The following is a 19944-nucleotide window of genomic DNA, read 5'->3' as shown; positions in this document are numbered from 1 at the left end:
GAATACTGGGGAGAACTTTACCGTTCTGAACCTGGAATTTCTCCTGGATGGAAAAAGAAAACAAACAAACAAAGGCACTTTACAAAATGTATCAGGTTATGTATACATGCTTGTTTCTGCATTCACGCTCTTTGCAGCTGAGTCAGTGTTGCTTAAAGTGTAAGTGTTTGTATTAACACGCCTGGGTAATGCGGCAGGACCTGAGGATGCAGGTGCATTCCTCCAGCACTCCGACCCCCACTCTGTGTGAAAGGAGGGTCAGCCACAGGCATGCAGCCCGACCGGAGTTTCAGCACAGCGTAATTATACAGGTTAAACGTGTGAAAGAGCGAGAGGGAGAGTGAGAGGGGGAGAGGGGGAGAGAGGGAGAGGGAGAGGGGGAGAGGGAGAGGGAGAGAGAGAAGGGGAGAGGGGGAGAGAGAGGGGGAGAGGGGGAGAGAGAGGGGGAGAGGGGGAGAGAGAGGGAGGCTAGCAAGCCGAAACGTGGGTGTGGGCTTGACCATTACAGCAAAAACACCCAGAACACACTCTGATCTGATCACAAAAACAATCCTAGCAACAGAAAAGCTGAATATACAGATATTAAAAACGATCTTTGTGTGGGACACCTGCTAGAGTTTCACAATTGCATTCCAATTTAAAAAGAATACCAGCATACTTTTAACGACTAATCTAACGTTGTGATCCAAGAGGGCAGTAATATCTGACAGAAGAATCAGAGGTGTGTCTGTGAAGCACTTTGGGATTCATGTTCTGTGGAAACACGCAGATCATTATGATTATTATTCATTCATTTTCCTAACCCGCTTATCCTGAACAGGGTCACAGTCCATCACAGGGCACACACACCATTCTCTCACACACTCATACCTATGGGCAATTTAGACTCTCCAATCAGCCTAACCTGCATGTCTTTGGACTGTGGGAGGAAACCGGAGTACCCGGAGGAAACCCACGCAGACACGGGGAGAACATGCAAACTCCGCACAGAGAGGCCCCGGCCGACCGGGATTTGAACCCAGGACCTCCTTGCTGTGAGGCGGCAGTGCTACCCACTGCACCATCCGTGCCGCCCCTTATTCTTCTTATTATTATTATTATTATTATTATTATTATTATTATTATTATGGCACCAGGCTGCAGGCTGTATGTTTCTGAGAGAGGGGGGAGGTGGGAAATGAAATGTAACTCACTGCAGTGTGTGCAGGTTGCCATGGAAGCAGGCATGGAGAAGGCTGCACGATACAGAATAAAACAATTCAGGCATTAATGAAAAATCCAGCAACTGTGTGTGTGTGTGTGTGTGTGTGTGTGTGTGTGTGTGTGTGTGTGAATGTGTGTATGTGTCAGAATATATGTGTGTGTGTGTGTGTGTTTAGGTGTGTAAGTGGCAGTGTAAGAATATGTGTGTGTGTTCATGAATGGGTTTGTGTTTGTAAGTGACGCTGTAAGAATGTGTGTGTGTGTGTATGCATGTGTGTGTGTGTGTATATGTATGTATGCATGTGTGTGTGTGTGTGTGTGTGTGTGTGTGGGGGGGGGGGGGTTGTGTCCGACTGGTTGGTCCACATGCGGATCATACCTGAGCCCCACCCTGAATGGCCTTTAAAAGGGACCCGGCCCTCCACCTGGTGCTCCAGCTTCCTGATTCACTTCAGCTCTCCGATCTCCAGCCTCTGCCAGCCGCCCAGCTCTCCAGCACCATGAAGCGCATGAACAGGGATCCCAGCCGAGGATTCAGCTCCAGCTCGCTGGGGGGGTACTCTCCCAGCCAGGTCCACACCCCCATCACCCCCGTGTCCGTCAACAAGGCCCTGCTGGCCCCCCTCAACACGGCCATCGACCCCACCATCCAGGTGGTCCGCACCCAGGAGAAGGAGCAGATCAAAAGCCTCAATAACCGATTCGCCTCCTTCATCGATAAGGTCAGCACCTGCACATCTCTCTCCCTCTCTCTCTCTCTCTCTCTCTCTCTCTCTCTCACACACACACAAACACACTTTCCTATACTTGTGAGGTCTGTGACATTGCACCCCACTACCGGCATCTATAATTCTTGTAATCATGCCTTGCTTCTATATTAGGACATGCCATAATCTCACTGACTTGTTTTTAACTTGTAAACTAGACTTGATGTTCATAGCTGCTTTATGTGAATTGAACCTGATCTGACACGTTTTCTGTCGTTGTTCAATGACCAGCTTGGTCAATAAGCTTAATGCGCTTATTGTATTTCGCTTTGGATATACGCTCCTGCCAAGAAATGTAAAGTGTACTTTCAGGATATCTTTGGGTAATTTGATCCTTGAAGAACAAAAATATATCAAATTCTCTTCTTCCTTGTTTCCATTCCACTTTTTCCCTTTTACGCACACACACACACACCCTCTCTCTCTCTCATACACACAAACACACACACTCTCTCTTTCTGTCATACACAAACACACTCTCTCTCTCTGTCATACACAAAAACACACACACTCTCTCTCTGTCATACACACAAATACAAACTCTTTCTCTCTGTCACAAACACATTATCTCTCACACACACACACTCTCTCTCACATACACTCACACACACACACACACACTCTCTCATACACACTCACACTCCCTCATACACACTCTCTCTCTCACACACACACACACACACACACACACTCTCTCTCATACACACTCACACTCCCTCATACACACTCTCTCTCACACACAAACACACACACACACACACTCTCTCATACACACTCACACTCCCTCATACACACTCTCTCTCACACACAAACACACACACACACACACACACACACTCTCTCATACACACTCACACTCCCTCATACACACTCTCTCTCACACACAAACACACACACACACACAGGTGCGCTTCCTGGAGCAGCAGAATAAGATGCTGGAGACCAAGTGGAGCCTGCTGCAGAATCAGAACAGCCCAAGCCGCTCCAACATCGAGCCCATGTTCGAGGGCTACATCGCCAACCTGCGGAGGCAGCTGGACCTGATGAACAACGAGAAGGCCAAGATGGACGGAGATCTGAGGAACATGCAGGGCACGGTGGAGGACCTCAAGGACAAGTGAGGATCCACAACATAATCCAGTTATAAATCACTAATAATGCACTGTACCCCAAATAACATCGCTAACAGCATTGCACTATAACACAGTTAACAATCACTAACAACAATTCCCCTGTAACCCAGCTAAATATGCTAACAGTAATCAAGCTTATCTGCAACAATTGTAACCCAGTTAATAGCAATACTTACAGCAACCACTTTCCAGTTAAATATTGCAAATAGCTACATACAGTATTCAAAAGGGAAATATCACCAAAATAAACAGAAATTAGTGCAGCATTGGGAGACTGCCCCACTCGTTGGTGTTAATCTGTGATCTGCCCTGCTCCAGGTATGAGAACGAGATCCACCAGCGGAACACGCTCGAGAACGAATTTGTGATTCTGAAAAAGGTGAGATTCACCTGTGTTGCTGCACTCTGTACACTGTACTGCACACCTGCGCTAGCACACCTGTGCCATTTGATACAGCTTCACCTGGATACACAGGCCAGGCAGAGTGTAACCTCCATTAAATAATTACCTGATACCTGCTGAGTTTGGTGAGCATGATCCACGCTAGTTCAGGACCAACACTCTGAAAGAAACTCCATCCAACAGCTCACTTTTGACTTATAGCAGAGTTCCTTTAAAAAAAGAATTCTAGAAAAGATGCACTTCCTCAATGGGAAACAAAACAGATGGTTTTATGGGAGGTACACTGTCTGATACATTTAAGTGGACAGAAATCCTTTACATCTGTTTAATAAGTGAGTTCCTGTTGCCACAGGATGTGGACAATGCCTACATGAACAAGGTGGACCTCGAGCAGAAGGTGGCAAGCCTGGCAGATGAAATCAACTTCCTGAGGGCCATCTATGACGAGGTATGACTCGCACACACACACATTACATTACATTAATGGCATTTGGCAGACGCTCTTATCCAGAGCAACATACAGTTCATTAGACTAAGCAGGAGACAATCCTCCCCTGGAGCAGTGCAGGGTTAAGGGCCTTGCTCAAGGGCCCAACGGCTGTACGGATCTTATTGTGGCTACATTGGGATTAGAACCACCGACCTTGCGTGTCCCAGTCATTTACCTTAAGCACTACACTACAGGCCACCCCAGTGCTCACACACACACATATATACACACATACACACACGTGTGGCAGAGATTCCTACAGACAGAGCCCCAGCAGCCGTACCATATCAAACATGGAGATGTAATAATCTTGGGTTACAACACAACACCCCTCTGACCGCTTCCTGTACCTCTGACAGCTTCCTGTTCCTCTGACCACTTCCTGTTCCTCTGACAGCTCCCTGTTCCTCTACCCACTTCCTGTGCCTCTGAACACTTCCTGTTCATCTGACAGCTTCCTGTTTCTCTGACTGGTTTCTGTCCCTCCCACTGAACACTTCCTGTACCTCTGAGAGCTTCCTGTACATCTGACAGCTTCCTGTTCCTCTGGCTGGTTTCCGTCCCTCCCACTGACCACTTCCTGTCCCTCTGCCCACTTCCTGCACCTCTGCCCACTTCCTGCAGGAGATGAGAGAGCTGCAGAACAGCATCAAGGACACCAGCGTCGTGGTGCAGATGGACAACTCCCGCAACCTCAACATGGACCAGATCGTCGGCGACGTGAAGAAGCAGTACGAGGACATCGCTGCGAGGAGCCGCCACGAGACCGAGACCTGGTACAAGAGCAAGGTACGAGCTGAGAGTCATAACATTACACATCAAACGGTCTGAAACATTAAACGGACAGTCTATGGCATCAAGTATGAAAAGTGCATCGTAACTGTGTGTGTTTCAGTCGGTCAGGTAAAGAGTGTGCGTGTTTCAGTCGGTCAGGTAAAGAGTGTGCGTGTTTCAGTCGGTCAGGTAAAGAGTGTGCGTGTTTCAGTCGGTCAGGTAAAGAGTGTGCGTGTTTCAGTCGGTCAGGTAAAGAGTGTGTGTGTTTCAGTCGGTCAGGTAAAGAGTGTGTGTGTTTCAGTCGGTCAGGTAAAGAGTGTGTGTGTTTCAGTCGGTCAGGTAAAGAGTGTGTGTGTTTCAGTCGGTCAGGTAAAGAGTGTGTGTGTTTCAGTCGGTCAGGTAAAGAGTGTGTGTGTTTCAGTCGGTCAGGTAAAGAGTGTGCGTGTTTCAGTCGGTCAGGTAAAGAGTGTGTGTGTTTCAGTCGGTCAGGTAAAGAGTGTGCGTGTTTCAGTCGGTCAGGTAAAGAGTGTGCGTGTTTCAGTCGGTCAGGTAAAGAGTGTGCGTGTTTCAGTCGGTCAGGTAAAGAGTGTGTGTGCGTTTCGGTGAGGTAAGGTGTGACCGCCGCACTGGTGATGTCACGGGTGATGTCACGGACCCTGTCGCCCGCAGTTCGACGAGGTCGCCGCCAAGGCCAACGTGTACGGGGACGAGCTGCGCAGCACCAAGACCGAGATCGCCGACCTCACGCGCCTCATCGCCCGCCTGCAGTGCGAGATCGAGAACACCAAAGGACAGGTGAGCGGAGGGGCCAAAGACACAACCTTGCTTTCGTTACTCACACAAACCCCCAGGTGTGCAGGTCTGCGTAATGAGGTCCTCAGTGAGTGTAGGCGCGGCAGGTTTGGGGTTTCCGTGCCCCTCCCTCGACCCCCCCCCGGGTGTAACTCTGATGTTTTGGCGGCGCAGAGGGTGAACCTGGAGGCCCAGATCGCGGAGGCGGAGGACCGCGGGGAGATGGCCACGAAGGACGCCAAGGCCAAGATCCGGGACCTGGAGAAGGCGCTGCAGAAGGCCAAGCACCAGATGGCACAGCAGGTGCGCGAGTACCAGGAGCTGATGAACGTCAAGCTGGCCCTGGACATCGAGATCGCCACCTACCGGAAGCTTCTGGAGGGCGAGGAGGACAGGTGAGCAGCTGGCCTCCGATTGGTCCAGACACATTGTAGTTTCACCAATGAGGCCGACACACAAGAACAACATCACAGCAGGAACAACAACCAGAGATTCAGCAGGCAAAACAAAAACAGACAAAAAACATTAAATTATCCAGATTAAATGAAATGTAAATGAACTTTAGTGTGGAAGCCAGAGGCAATCACTTATGAGGCATCTGTTGCAACTTGTCACTTGTAACATGCATTAATAGAGCCAAGTACGATATTTCATATTAAAAGATGGATTCTGCTTTTTCTTGCAGGCTTTCAAACCAGTCTGTCATCAGCATCCAGCCTGTGCCCTCCAGTAAGTACAGTTCCAGATAAGAGGTAAATGTCCTCATGAACACAACGACCTCTGACCTCTGAAGTACAGCTGTGTCTCACTGTGACCTCCCGCTGTGCTAATCTCCTCTCTCTCCTCCCAGGCTCCAAGGCCATGCCCGTCCTGATCAAATACACCGAAAGACACGATCACTTCATCTGAGACGTTCTGCTCGTTAATCCAGCCACTGACACACACACACACACCTTTTCCAGAACACTGCCACCCAGTTCATGTTTCATTTCAAATTCAAATTCAAATGCAGAAGCCATAGATGAGAAGCCTGTTTGAAAACGGCTGGTGCCAGAGTCTGGGACAGAGGCCCTGTGTTTCTCTCTCCAGTGTGAGCCAGACAGAGTGATGTTCAGGTGTCTCTGCCCACAGTGAAGGGGCCTCCCTACAGACGCCGCCTCTCAGATTTACTGTATCCGCTTCCTCTCCATAATCTGTGAAAATATGCTTGTAGAAAAAATATCATGATCCTCTCTTGTTCTGTAAACTGAAATTCTAATAAACTTCCATGATAAAAGTCTTGTTCACTTCAAGTGTTTTTTTTTCCCAAGAACTGAAAGATACAGAAGGAGGTCTAGTGACATCTTTAACATTCCCTTACCCAGAGCCTTTGGCACCCTGAACACAAACAGCACTGTGTGTGTGCGTGTGTGTGTGTGTGTGTGTGTGTGTGCGCGTGCTGTGTGAGTGTGAGTATGTGTGTGTGTGTGTGTGTGCTGTGTGTGTGTGAATGTGTGTGTGTGTGTGTGTGTGTGTGTGTGTGTGTGTGTGTGTGTGTGTGTGAGTATGTGTGTGTGTCTTACCCAATCTGCTTTTATAGATATCCTTATGTATTTTCAGCCTATTACAGACTCTGTTTGTACTCAGAGTTGATATTGTGGGTTATTGTGGGCTCTTGTGGGTTATTGCGGTCTCTTGTGGGTTATTGTGGGTTATTATGGGCTATTGTGGGTTATTGTGGGTTATTGGGGGTTATTGTGGGCTCTTGTGGGTTATTGGGGGTTATTGAGGGTTATTGTGGGTTATTGAGGGTTATTGTGGGTTATTGAGGGTTATTGTGGGTTATTGTGGGTTATTGAGGGTTATTGTGGGTTATTGTGGGTTATTGGGGTTATTGTGGGTTATTGGGGGTTATTGTGGGCTATTGGGGGTCATTGTGGGTTATTGGGGGTTATTGTGGGTTATTGAGGGTTATTGTGGGTTATTGTGGGCTATTGGGGGTTATTGGGGGTTATTGTGGGCTCTTGTGGGTTATTGGGGGTTATTGTGGATTATTGGGGGTTATTGTGGGTTATTGGGGGTTATTGTGGGTTATTGGTGGTTATTGTGGGTTATTGTGGGTTATTGGGGGTTATTGTGGGTTATTGTGGGTTATTGTGGGTTATTGGGGGTTATTGTGGGTTATTGGGGGTTATTGTGGGTTATTGGGGGTTATTGTGGGTTATTGTGGGTTATTGTGGGTTATTGTGGGCTCTTGTCTGTGAAGCAGCACTGGTGCTCCGTGCAGCGCTCAGCATTCAGCAGCTGCTTCAACACACTTTATGGTTATTTTGCAGCTGCTGTTTCTATACACGGTAATTTGAGCTGGAAACATTCTATAACTGCTGCTGGCAGCCAGTCTCAATAATGAACTGTATTTACATAGTGCTTTTATCCAAAGCCTCTCATTCACACACACACACACTCACACACACACACACACACACACTCACACACACACACTCACACTCACACTAACGGTGCCTCACATTCACCCATTCACACACACACACACTCGCACACACACTAATGGTGCCTCACATTCACACACACACACACTCACACACACACACGCACACACACTCACACACACACTCCACCAGCTCGTCGGGAGAGATTGGGGCTCCTCAGCTAACACTGCCCCACTTTTCTCATTAACTTGTTTGTGAAGTGTGATTGGCCGCCCCTGTGCCCCCCTCCTCCATACTGGTTCTGTTTGACAGTGCCCTGTGCCCCCCCCCTCCATACTGGTTCTGTTTGACAGTGCCCTGTGCCCCCCCCCCCTCCATACTGGTTCTGTTTGACAGTGCCCTGTGGGTATGATATTCCATTGCACCCCTTGATTCCAGAAATGCCCCTACTCACAAGCATCTGCAAGATCTGAACTATTACGCTGATGCACAACCTTGGCCAACGTCACTGCGTTTAAATAAGAGCCTTCAGATGTGTGAAGGCCACACCGTGATCCTGGAACACCGTCTCCTGGAGCTCTGCAGAAAAGACGTCAGAAGCGACTGAAACGTGAGAGATAAAATCTATGCAGAAATATTACAGCGATGTGTGTGTGGGAGATCCACCCAGACTGAGTGGGCGAGAGAGCCACGCCTAAAGATCTGATAACAGCCAGCAGTACCTACACCTGCAAATACCTCACACCGTATCTCACAAATACAATGATAATTCTGTCACGGGAGGCTACAGTAGACAAAAATGTTAAGAATCATGATTGCACCCTCAGTACTTGGAAAAAGTCAAGACACCAGACACCAGTATCTCGAAGTGAGGTGTCAACAGGCTCACAAAATAACACATTTGAGCTTAGACCTGACCTCCCGCAACAGACCAGCTTCACAGAGCGGGGCCCTGCGACGGCTCATCAAAAACACTTATACTTTATATCATTACATGCCATTTGGCTGACGCTATCCGAAGTGACGTACAGTTGATTAGACTAAGCGGGAGACAATCCTCCCCTGGAGCAATGCAGGGTTAAGGGCCTTGCTCAAGGGCCCAACGGCTGTGCAGATCTTACTGTGGCTACACCGGGGATCGAACCACCGACCTTGCCTGTCCCAGTCATTCACCATAACCACTACGCTACAGGCTGCCCTCATACTAAACAAAAATTATTAGAGGACCTATGACAGAGATCTTCATTCTTCACAAGGTCTGCGTAGCTCTCCCAGGCCATGAATGATGGACTGCAGTTATATATCCACCTTGCACAGCCAGACACCCTCTCCTCCTCAGGAATTCACAAAATGGCTGCCGTGCGTCATCACCCCGGTGGGAGCTGCACATCGGTGGTGGTCGAGGCGGGTTTCCCCCGCATCACTGTTAAGCGTTTGGAACGTGTAAAAGGCGCTGTATAAATGCAGGGAAATATTTACTACCATTTTGTGCCAACATACATCCATACATCAGGCAGGTGGAGAGCGAGGAGGTCATTAGGGCAGTTATACTGCAGTGTGGAGAGAGTGGAGGCGCCTTTGTGTTCGCAAGGATCAAACTCCCCAAATGTACCTGGAAAGCACAATATGTTCACTTTGGGTACAAATTAGTTCGTTTTCTGAACACATTTTTTTTGGTTTTTAAAGGTGCTTTTCACACCTGAGGGAGGGAGGACTGGATGGTCAGGTTGTGAGCGTTTGGGAGTTTAGTCAGAAAAGCAGGGGAGCCCCAGCTGAGACCCAATCATCACCCATCTCTAGCACAGCCACTCCCTGCAGATAAGCAGCACAGCGCCCCTTCAAAGGGGACACATTCTTCGGAAAACTGGTCTGATGAGATTCTTTGGTCAGTTGATGACAAAACCGAAACATATGGGGGTATTTCCTGACTGAGGGTTAGTGTCTGAGTGATCTGACTGAGCAGGGATATATGACCAATGCCACACAGCTAAAATATCAATTCATATATTTACACTCATGCCTACAAAGTGTGTATCTAAATTAGGTTCATGGTATCAAGTTAAAATTCAGGTTTCTAGTCATTCTTCTCACTGCAAGTGGAAGAAAAGGACAAAATATAGTCCCCCGTGGAAACCACAATGCAATATAAAATATGATAAAAGACAATAAAAGACACTATAAATATTGGATGTAAAACATTAGGAATGCTCAATAAAGGTAATCAAACAGCAGGTATAATGTAGCAGCAGTTAATACAGAGCACACCAGAGTAATGCGAATGTGTGAAATGAAGTGCACTCCTGCCCAAGAGCTCATATCAGAGGAAGAGGCCAGGTGGGGGAGGCAGCGGTTTCTGAACCGGGATGTTTTTGCCCAGACGCTGTGCGGCCTTCAAACTGCCCTGGAGGAGGGCTGAGAGGGGCCCTTCCTAATGCAGGGGGGCCTGAGTTAGCTGGATAATCTTTGTGTCCGGAAACCAGTCTGCATTCACACCCGTTGGAATGCACAGAGAATCTCCGCAAGGCACAGAATGTTGCTGCCATCTGGTGGTCAGCAATGGAAATGCAGAGCCAATGTTTGGCTCACTGACTGTGGACTGATGCAGCCGGGTCAGGAAACTCTGTGCGTGCGTGTAGGGAGCGGCAGAAGGATGGGCGGGGGGGGGGGGGGGGGGGGGGGGGGAGGGGTTTGGGGGGAATAAACGTATAATAATAGAAGTCCTAAAAAGCCATTACTATTGGTTTAATACCAGAGCTACCAGAGCTGCTTACATTCAGCTTACATGAAGAAATTGTTCCTCTTAAGGTTGATATTTATGTTGTTATTTATGTTGATATATATATGTTTTTCATATATATATCATTTTTCATTCGCTCAACTGTAAAATAATTTGTCACTTTCTTACATTTACTCACAGTAAAATGTCCAGTGTTAATACAACAACTTTAATCATCAGACCCTACACCCCTGCCAGACCTCTTCGTTCAGCCTCCACAGGCCGCTTGGCACCTCCCCCTCTCAGAACCTCCACCTCACGCTCACGACTACTGTCTGTTCTGGCTCCACGGTGGTGGAACGGACTCCCCGTTGAGGTCAGAACTGTAGAATCTCTCCCCACCTTCAAGCGCAAACTGAAGACGCACCTCTTCAAGCAGCACCTCTCCCCATCCCTCCCTACCTCCCTGTGATCCTTAATTGTTGTCTTTCTGTGATTTACTTTTTTGTGTATCAGTATTTTTTGTATGTTTGGCTAGGTAAGCAGTGTTTGGCTAGTTAAGGGGTTTGGTCATACTTTTGCGTTTTGTTTGTTTGTTTTTCTGAAAAAAAAAAAAAAAATTCAAATTGGCCCTGGTCCTTATCTTTGTTGTACTGGTAGCAGTTGAAATCGTACTTCCCTCTGGGGTCTTTCTTACCCCTGGTTATGGGTATGCACTTTGTTGTACGTCGCTCTGGATAAGAGCGTCTGCCAAATGCCATTAATGTAATGTAATGTAATGTAACTCTAACAGAGTAGACTACACGAGTCCAACAGTGACCATATGCACTCTGTATGAGTTCATTTAACGCCAAACATTTACACATTTTTTTAGGTAAAAATAATTGTGGAGCGCAATGAATATATCTGAGAAAATGTTCTAAATGCACGCTTTTATTTTGACAAGTGCAAAGTGGAAGTCCCCAGCTTCCCAGAGATAGGGTTAAAATAAATAAAATAAAATTAGATAAAATAAATAAAAACTCCCTGATGGGAAGAAATCTCGGGAGGAACCCAGCTATAGGGGCATGCCCATCCTCCCCTGGCCTATGGGTTTAATGTATGGAACTCAGAGCTGAACTATGAAGTCCATATGGAGGGATGTAGAGTCTGGAGTTCAGAGGGGAGGGGTTAGATATGAGTGATATGAGTATATACACTCAGTGAGCACTTTACTACCTTTGCCCGCAGAACTGCAGCACACTGGAAGTTTTCCGTTTTTTGCAACATTCTCTGCAAACTCTAGACTGTTGAGTGTGAAAAACACAAGAGATAAGCAGTTTCTGAGATACTCAAATCACCCTTTCTGGCACCAACAATCATTACACAGTCAAAGGCACTTAGATCACATTTCTTGCCCATTCAGACATTTAGTCTGAACAACAGCTGAACCTCTTGGCCACATATGCTTGATTTTATGGTGCACAGGTCCACCTAATAAATTGCTCAGTGAGTGTATGTGAGTGAAACATCTTTGGGGTAATTTCTGAAGGACAGTGGAGGAGGAAGCCAAGCCCAAGCCCAAGCCCATGGCTCTGGGGGGAAGAATACGTGACGCTCCTTGGGGGGATATTGATTGGAGGGGAACGGGAAATGGCAGTTAATGTGTTCTATGTTCATATTTTGGGGGCACTTACATTCTATCCCTGAAATTTAAGTCAAGTCATATTGTTTTTTTTCCGTACCAATGATAGTCCACAAAATCAAAAACACGAAAACACCCTTTTATTTTGAAACTTGGTCGGGAACCTGCACCGGAAGTTCGATTCTACTGAAAAGTACCGTTTCGTTAGGATCGAAGCAGAAGAACGCCCCTTTGCGCAGTTTGGCACAGTCAGTTATTTTAACTAAACAAGCGGGCAAGCTTCTGACACCCCGGAAGTAAGCCTGCACTGTGCATGTTCAGTGCTAAAAATTGGAGCTCCCATTAAAGTGAATGGGCAATATCAGACTTCTGAAGGCGAAATAAAACTTACCTGATGGTATTTTGAAACTCGATTAACGATCGTTACGTTTCATATGAAAAGCAGATTGTAAAAATATGTAATGCAATATGTACATTGTAATGAATATTCTCCCCAAAAACGTCTGGACCGGAATGACCATTGTTACACAAACTAATAAAGAGACGAATAATGACATATATATGGTATGATCACAGAAAATGTTATCGATGCGGTTCTTCGGTTTTCTTGCGTCTTTTTCCCTGCACATGCGTAGTAGAGAGGCCGTTTCCCGTCGCGTCATGGGCTTCTGCCTGGCCCCTCCCAGCCTCTCCAGGTCCTAAACACGATGTGGTATTTTCGCCTGACCCAGTCTGAGCTTGCCTTCAAGTTTCAGACTAACCGCTCAAAACCGAATGTAGCGCGCGTAACGCCACCTAGAGGATACTAGAGGTGCGTGCCGCGAAATCCTGCTGCTGACAAGGTTTCAGAAGAGATTAGAGAGGCTGTTGTTCATACTGTTTAATTTGTCAACATGCCTCCAACCAAGCGGCCGTCAATCAAAACGAGACACCGCTGCCCTGCCCAGTCTCTTGCCAGGGGAAATACTTCCCTGAGAAGCTTGTAAAATTATTTCATACTTTCATTCGAATCGCCCGTGTCGTGCGACGTGTGCTTCAAAGCTATACCATTACTCCCACTTCGTGAAGTGTTATTTCAGTTTGCGAATCAAACTGAGCACAATAATCATCTAGCTACATTTCGTTCGACTCTTGCATGGCACAGTTCCGGAGTTCCGAGACGTAAGTCGACAAGTGAATACGCAGAGGAAATTGTGTCATGTTTTTGGCAATATCAAATGCAACGAAATAACGGAATCAAGCCACCCACCACACGCACGCATCTGGATTATCGTATCGGGGAAATCTGTGGCATTTTGATTTTGAAAGGTAGTCTATCCAGTATAAACTGGCCTGCGGATCTACAACCAATCAAATACGTCTGCAAGTTGAGCCTCTCGTAAAACGCGGGTCTTGTGTTGCAGAGAATTACTGAATTAAGTCTGCGAGCCTTCAGCCGAAAACTTTCCTTCAGAAGAAAAGATGAGCGCTGCGTGGGATGTTGTCGGCACTCCTCTTCACCGTAAGACAATTTAAACATTGTCAAATTATATTCATATAGTTAACGTTAACGTCTTGCTGTTATCGTTTTAATCTGGATGCTAGGAACAGTTGTCCGTCCCATGTTCCACACCCCAGTGAAGTGTGTGTCATTTCTGCTCACGTTACTGTACGAGTATGACAGTTCTGGAAAGAGCAGATGTCATTCAGAGTATGATTTGCTGCGAGACATATTAACGTCAAGTATCCTATTTAATATTTAATCGTGCAACACCGAACAAACACGTTTCTATTGGGGACACACCCTCGTTTTATGTTGGGACAAAGAGCCCATGTATGAACCAGCCTGAGCATGCATATCACGAATGCAAGTTATCGGTTTTCAAAGCTAGTGTGAATGCTATTTTGTTTGGTTGAATGGAACAATTTTCACAACATAATAAAGTTAAGCTACACTATAATACTGCAACAGTTTTAACTCCTGATTATTATGTTCGTCACTGAAATGCATTTATGCCGCTAAACTCCACTAAAGACATTAATCAGCCGAATATACTGTAAATGTACACTCACTGAGCACTTTATTAGGTATTTGTCAGACTTATTTTTCGACTTACTGGTCTTCTGCTGCTGTAGCCTATTTACTTAGAGGTTTGGCCACTGTTGTAATGTGTGGTTATTTGCGTTACTGTCCCCTTCCTGTCAGCTTCCTGTCAGCTTCAACCAGTCTGGCACTTCTCCTCTGACCTCTCTCAATTAACAACACGTTTTTGCCCGCAGAACCACTCGATGTTTTTTGTTTTTCGCGTTGTGCGTGAAAATCCAAAGAGTTCAGCTGTTTCTGAGATACTCAAACTACCCTGCCTGGCACCAATAATCGTTCACAGTGAAAGTCACTTAGATCACATTGTATGGTTTTTATGCGTCCCCTGCATTGAAAAACCAATAAAAAGTTGATCCTTCTACACAATTTAGAAAAAAAGTGTTCTGGGGTGGGTAGAGGAGGTGTGTCCATCTCATTTGCATAATGTAGTCTCTAACCAATCAGGTGCAGGCTACAGCAGACGTTGAAAATAAGCCATTAAAACTAAACGCACAAATTTGTGGGCATGAACAATTTTCATACTGGATATCTGACTGAAGTCTAGAGGTCTGCTGATGATAGGGGCGGGGCCAGAGTGGACTGCAGGTATTTGATGCCAGACTGTAAAGTGGGTTACTGCTGGTTACTGCTGGTTACTGCTGGTGATTGCTGGTTATTGCTGGTTATTGCTGGTTATTGCTGGTTATTGCTGGTTCTTGCTAGGCCTCCACCTGCTGCACCAGGAGGCGCTGGAGGGCTACAGCCTGGAGGAGCGGGAGGAGAGCCTGTTCGGGGGCCGGAGCCCCCGGGAGGTGGTGCGGAGCGGGGCCTACGAGCCCCTGGAGGTGGAGGGGGGCGGGGAGAGCCTGCAGGCCGTGATCAGGGCCGCCCTGACGCAGGGCCGGGGCCTGAGGGTGGAGGGCCCGGCCGGGGTGGGGAAGACCACGGCCGTGCAGAAGCTGGTGGGGGACTGGGCCTCGGGGGGGCGTCTGGCCCGGTTCGGGTTCCTGTTCCCGCTGGCGCCGGGGCGGCAGGGCTCCGGGGAGCGGTCCCTGGCTGACCTGCTATCCCATCAGCACCCTCACCTCCCCGCCGCCTCCCTGGAGCTGGTCCTGCAGAACCCCCACGGCCTCCTGTTCGTGCTGGACGGGCTGGAGCAGAACCAGAACCAACCGCCGTCTGGACCGCCCTGCAGGGACCCCCACCAGCCGGCCCCCCTCTCTGCGCTGGTCTGGGGGCTGATTCGGGGCACCCTGCTGGCCGGGGCCTCTGTGTTGGTGACCGGCCGCCCGGCGGAGGCCCCGGGGCCTGAGGACGACGGCGCGCTCCAGCGCGTGGAGGTGCGGGGCCTCTCCCGCGGGGGCCGGGAGGCCTTCGTGCGCCGGTGCTTCCCGGAGGAGGACCGGGCCCGGGAGGCGCAGGGGCTCCTGGAGCAGAGCGCCGGGCTGTGGGAGCTGTGCCGGACCCCCGGGTTCTGCTGGAGCGCGTGCGGCGCCCTCCGGGCGGCGCGGGGAGCGGGGTGGGACCAGCCCAGAACCCTGACGGGAATGTTCTGCCTCGCCACGGCGGTCCTGACCCGGGCCCTGGGGGAGGAGCCCGCGGGGGCGCTGCTCGCCGCGCTGGGCAAGATGGCCGCCGCCGTGCTGCTGGACGGGGCGGAGCGCTTCTCCCGCGAGGAGCTGGAGGCCTTCGGGCTGTCACTGCCCCCGCCTGCCCCGCTGTGGGAGTTCCTGCGCCCTCACGGCCCCGCGGACACGCCCAGCCGCCTCTTCTCCTTCAGCTCGCCCGCGCTGCCGCACTTCCTCCTCGCCGTGGCCTACCACCGGGGCAGCTGGGATAGGGCCGGCGTGGCGGGCCTCCTGGAGACGGTTGCCGCCGGCGGGGAGGCCGACCTCCTGGAGGCGTTCCTGGCGGGGCTGTGCGACCCGTCCCAGAGTGCAGCGCTGGAGGGCGCGGCGGGGGGGCTGCGGCGGGACCGCGCCCGGGCGGTCGGCGCCTGGCTGAGCGAGGCCACGCAGGACGCCCTGCAGTCCTACGACCAGCGACGCCACCTGCGCTGCTTCCGGCTGCTGCAGCACTGCCAGGACCCCGCCCTGGTGCTCGCGGCCGTCCAGCCGGCCGCCCGACTGGGCCGCAGCTACGGGGGCCTGGCCGAGCCTGACGCCGACGCCCTCGGCTACGTGGCCCAGTGCTGCGGGGGGCTGGAGCAGCTCAACCTGTACGCCAGCAAGACCCTCTCAGGGCCGCTGCTCACCCGCCTGGCGCCCGCCATCCGCTCCGCCGGCAAGATCATGTGAGTCAGGAGCACAGCGAGCGTTACGCTTTACTGAGAGACAGTCATTACGCTTTACTGACAGTCATTACACTTTACTGAGAGACAGTCATTACGCTTTACTGACAGTCATTACACTTTACTGAGAGACAGTCATTACGCTTTACTGAGAGACAGTCATTACACTTTAATGAGAGACAGTCATTACGCTTTACTGTGAGACAGTCATTACACTTTAATGAGAGACAGTCATTACGCTTTACTGAGAGACAGTATTACGCTTTACTGAGAGACGGTCATTACACTTTACTGAGACAGTCATTACGCTCTACTGAGAGACAGTCATTACACTTTACTGAGACAGTCATTACGCTCTACTGAGAGACAGTCATTACGCTTTACTGAGAGACAGTCATTACACTTTACTGAGAGACATTACGCTTTACTGAGAGTCATTACGCTTTACTGAGAGACAGTCATTACGCTTCACTGAGAGACAGTCATTACGCTTTACTGAGAGACAGTCATTATGCTGCTTTACTGAGAGACAGTCATTACGCTTTACTGAGAGACAGTCATTACGCTTTACTGTGAGACAGTCATTACACTTTAATGAGAGACAGTCATTACACTTTAATGAGAGACAGTCATTACGCTTTACTGAGAGACAGTCATTACACTTTACTGTGAGACAGTCATTACGCTTTACTGAGAGACAGTCATTACGCTTTACTGAGAGACAGTATTACGCTTTACTGAGAGACAGTCATTACACTTTACTGAGACAGTCATTACGCTCTACTGAGAGACAGTCATTACACTTTACTGAGACAGTCATTACGCTCTACTGAGAGACAGTCATTACACTTTACTGAGAGACAGTCATTACACTTTACTGAGAGACATTACGCTTTACTGAGAGTCATTACGCTTTACTGAGAGACAGTCATTACCCTTCACTGAGAGACAGTCATTACGCTTTACTGAGAGACAGTCATTACACTTTACTGAGAGACAGTCATTACGCTTTACTGTGAGACAGTCATTACGCTTTACTGAGAGACAGTCATTACACTTTACTGAGAGACAGTCATTATGCTGCTTTACTGAGAGACAGTCATTACGCTTTACTGAGAGACAGTCATTACACTTTACTGAGAGACAGTCATTACGCTTTACTGTGAGACAGTCATTACGCTTTACTGAGAGACAGTCATTACACTTTACTGAGAGACAGTCATTACGCTTTACTGAGAGACAGTCATTACACTTTACTGAGAGACAGTCATCACGCTTTACTGTGAGACAGTCATTACGCTTTACTGAGAGACAGTCATTACGCTTTACTGAGAGACAGTCATTACACTTTACTGAGAGACAGTCATTACGCTTTACTGTGAGACAGTCATTACGCTTTACCGAGAGACAGTCATTACACTTTACTGAGAGACAGTCATTATGCTGCTTTACTGAGACAGTCATTATGCTGCTTTACTGAGAGACAGTCATTACGCTTTACTGTGAGACAGTCATTATGCTGCTTTACTGAGAGACAGTCATTACACTTTACTGAGAGACAGTCATTATGCTGCTTTACTGTGAGACAGTCATCACGCTTTACTGAGAGACAGTCATTACACTTTACTGAGAGACAGTCATCACGCTTTACTGTGAGACACTCATTACGCTTTACTGAGAGACAGTCATTACACTTCACTGAGAGACATTACGCTTTACTGAGAGACAGTCATTACACTTTACTGAGAGACAGTCATTACACTTTACTGAAACAGTCATTACACTTTACTGTGAGACAGTCATTACGCTTTACTGTGAGACAGTCATTACACTTTACTGAGAGACAGTATTACGCTTTACTGAGACAGTCATTACGCTCTACTGAGAGACAGTCATTACACTTTACTGAGACAGTCATTACGCTCTACTGAGAGACAGTCATTACGCTTTACTGAGAGACAGTCATTACACTTTACTGAGAGACATTACGCTTTACTAAGAGTCATTACGCTTTACTGAGAGACAGTCATTACGCTTCACTGAGAGACAGTCATTACGCTTTACTGAGAGGCAGTCATTACGCTTTACTGAGAGACAGTCATTACGCTTTACTGTGAGACAGTCATTACACTTTACTGAGAGACAGTCATTACACTTTACTGAGAGACATTACGCTTTACTAAGAGTCATTACGCTTTACTGAGAGACAGTCATTACGCTTCACTGAGAGACAGTCATTACGCTTTACTGAGAGGCAGTCATTACACTTTACTGAGAGATAGTCATTACGCTTTACTGTGAGACAGTCATTACGCTTTACTGAGAGACAGTCATTACGCTTTACTGAGAGACAGTCATTATGCTGCTTTACTGAGAGACAGTCATTACGCTTTACTGAGAGACAGTCATTACACTTTACTGAGAGACAGTCATCACGCTTTACTGTGAGACAGTCATTACGCTTTACTGAGAGACAGTCATTACGCTTTACTGAGAGACAGTCATTACACTTTACTGAGAGACAGTCATCACGCTTTACTGTGAGACAGTCATTACGCTTTACTGAGAGACAGTCATTACACTTTACTGAGAGACAGTCATTATGCTGCTTTACTGAGACAGTCATTATGCTGCTTTACTGAGAGACAGTCATTACGCTTTACTGTGAGACAGTCATTATGCTGCTTTACTGTGAGACAGTCATCACGCTTTACTGAGAGACAGTCATTACACTTTACTGAGAGACAGTCATCACGCTTTACTGTGAGACACTCATTACGCTTTACTGAGAGACAGTCATTACACTTTACTGAGACATTACGCTTTACTGAGAGACAGTCATTACACTTTACTGAGAGACAGTCATTACACTTTACTGAAACAGTCATTACACTTTACTGTGAGACAGTCATTACGCTTTACTGTGAGACAGTCATTACACTTTACTGAGACAGTCATCACGCTTTACTGAGAGACAGTCATTACACGTTACTGTGAGACAGCACTTGTTACGTATGGAGTACCTAAATACAGGCCATGCCCCTGCCCCCCCCCCCCCGGCCCCCCGGCCCCCAGTCTGACCCAGAGCAGGCTCAACCCTGAGTGCTACGCCCCCCTGACCGCTGGCCTTCGCTCCGGGGCTGTGCGAGAGCTGGACCTGTCCTACTGCATCATGGGAGAGCGGGGAGCCCAGAGTCTGTGCACAGGACTGGAGGGGAGCAGGGTGGAGATCCTGAGGTACGCTGTGTGCGTGTGTGTGTC

At 48.3% G+C, this 19944-nt stretch overlaps 2 protein-coding genes across 3 annotated transcripts in view; both read left to right on the top strand.

Moving 5' to 3' along the window:
* Positions 1-1583: 1583 nt before the first annotated feature.
* LOC133138712 (keratin, type II cytoskeletal 8-like) lies at positions 1584-6838 on the top strand. Of its 2 annotated transcripts, none has more exons than XM_061257688.1 (9): positions 1584-1925; positions 2876-3087; positions 3422-3482; positions 3859-3954; positions 4621-4785; positions 5440-5565; positions 5737-5957; positions 6248-6291; positions 6413-6838. In XM_061257688.1, exons 1-9 carry the CDS (start codon positions 1599-1601, stop codon positions 6469-6471), a joined length of 1311 nt encoding a protein of 436 aa, XP_061113672.1. In that variant the 5' UTR covers positions 1584-1598; the 3' UTR covers positions 6472-6838. The 2 variants fall into 2 exon arrangements, with proteins under 2 accessions (XP_061113672.1, XP_061113673.1); XM_061257689.1 differs by having other exon boundaries at positions 6248-6314.
* Positions 6839-13516: 6678 nt separating this feature from the next.
* The window catches only part of si:ch73-233m11.2 (NACHT, LRR and PYD domains-containing protein 12), a 13022-nt gene continuing 6594 nt past the window's right edge, over positions 13517-19944 (top strand). The window contains exons 1-4 of the mRNA XM_061258427.1: positions 13517-13639; positions 13735-13832; positions 15117-16686; positions 19759-19920. Of these exons, the coding sequence (XP_061114411.1) occupies positions 13793-13832; positions 15117-16686; positions 19759-19920 (1772 nt within the window). The 5' untranslated portion in view covers positions 13517-13639; positions 13735-13792. The remainder of the gene's footprint in view (positions 13640-13734; positions 13833-15116; positions 16687-19758; positions 19921-19944) is intronic.

The sequence above is a fragment of the Conger conger genome, chromosome 10, assembly GCF_963514075.1.
Source record: "Conger conger chromosome 10, fConCon1.1, whole genome shotgun sequence".
Taxonomy (NCBI): domain Eukaryota; kingdom Metazoa; phylum Chordata; class Actinopteri; order Anguilliformes; family Congridae; genus Conger; species Conger conger.
The sequence above is the reverse complement of the archived record's forward strand: the minus strand, read 5'-3'. Positions and strand labels throughout refer to the sequence as shown.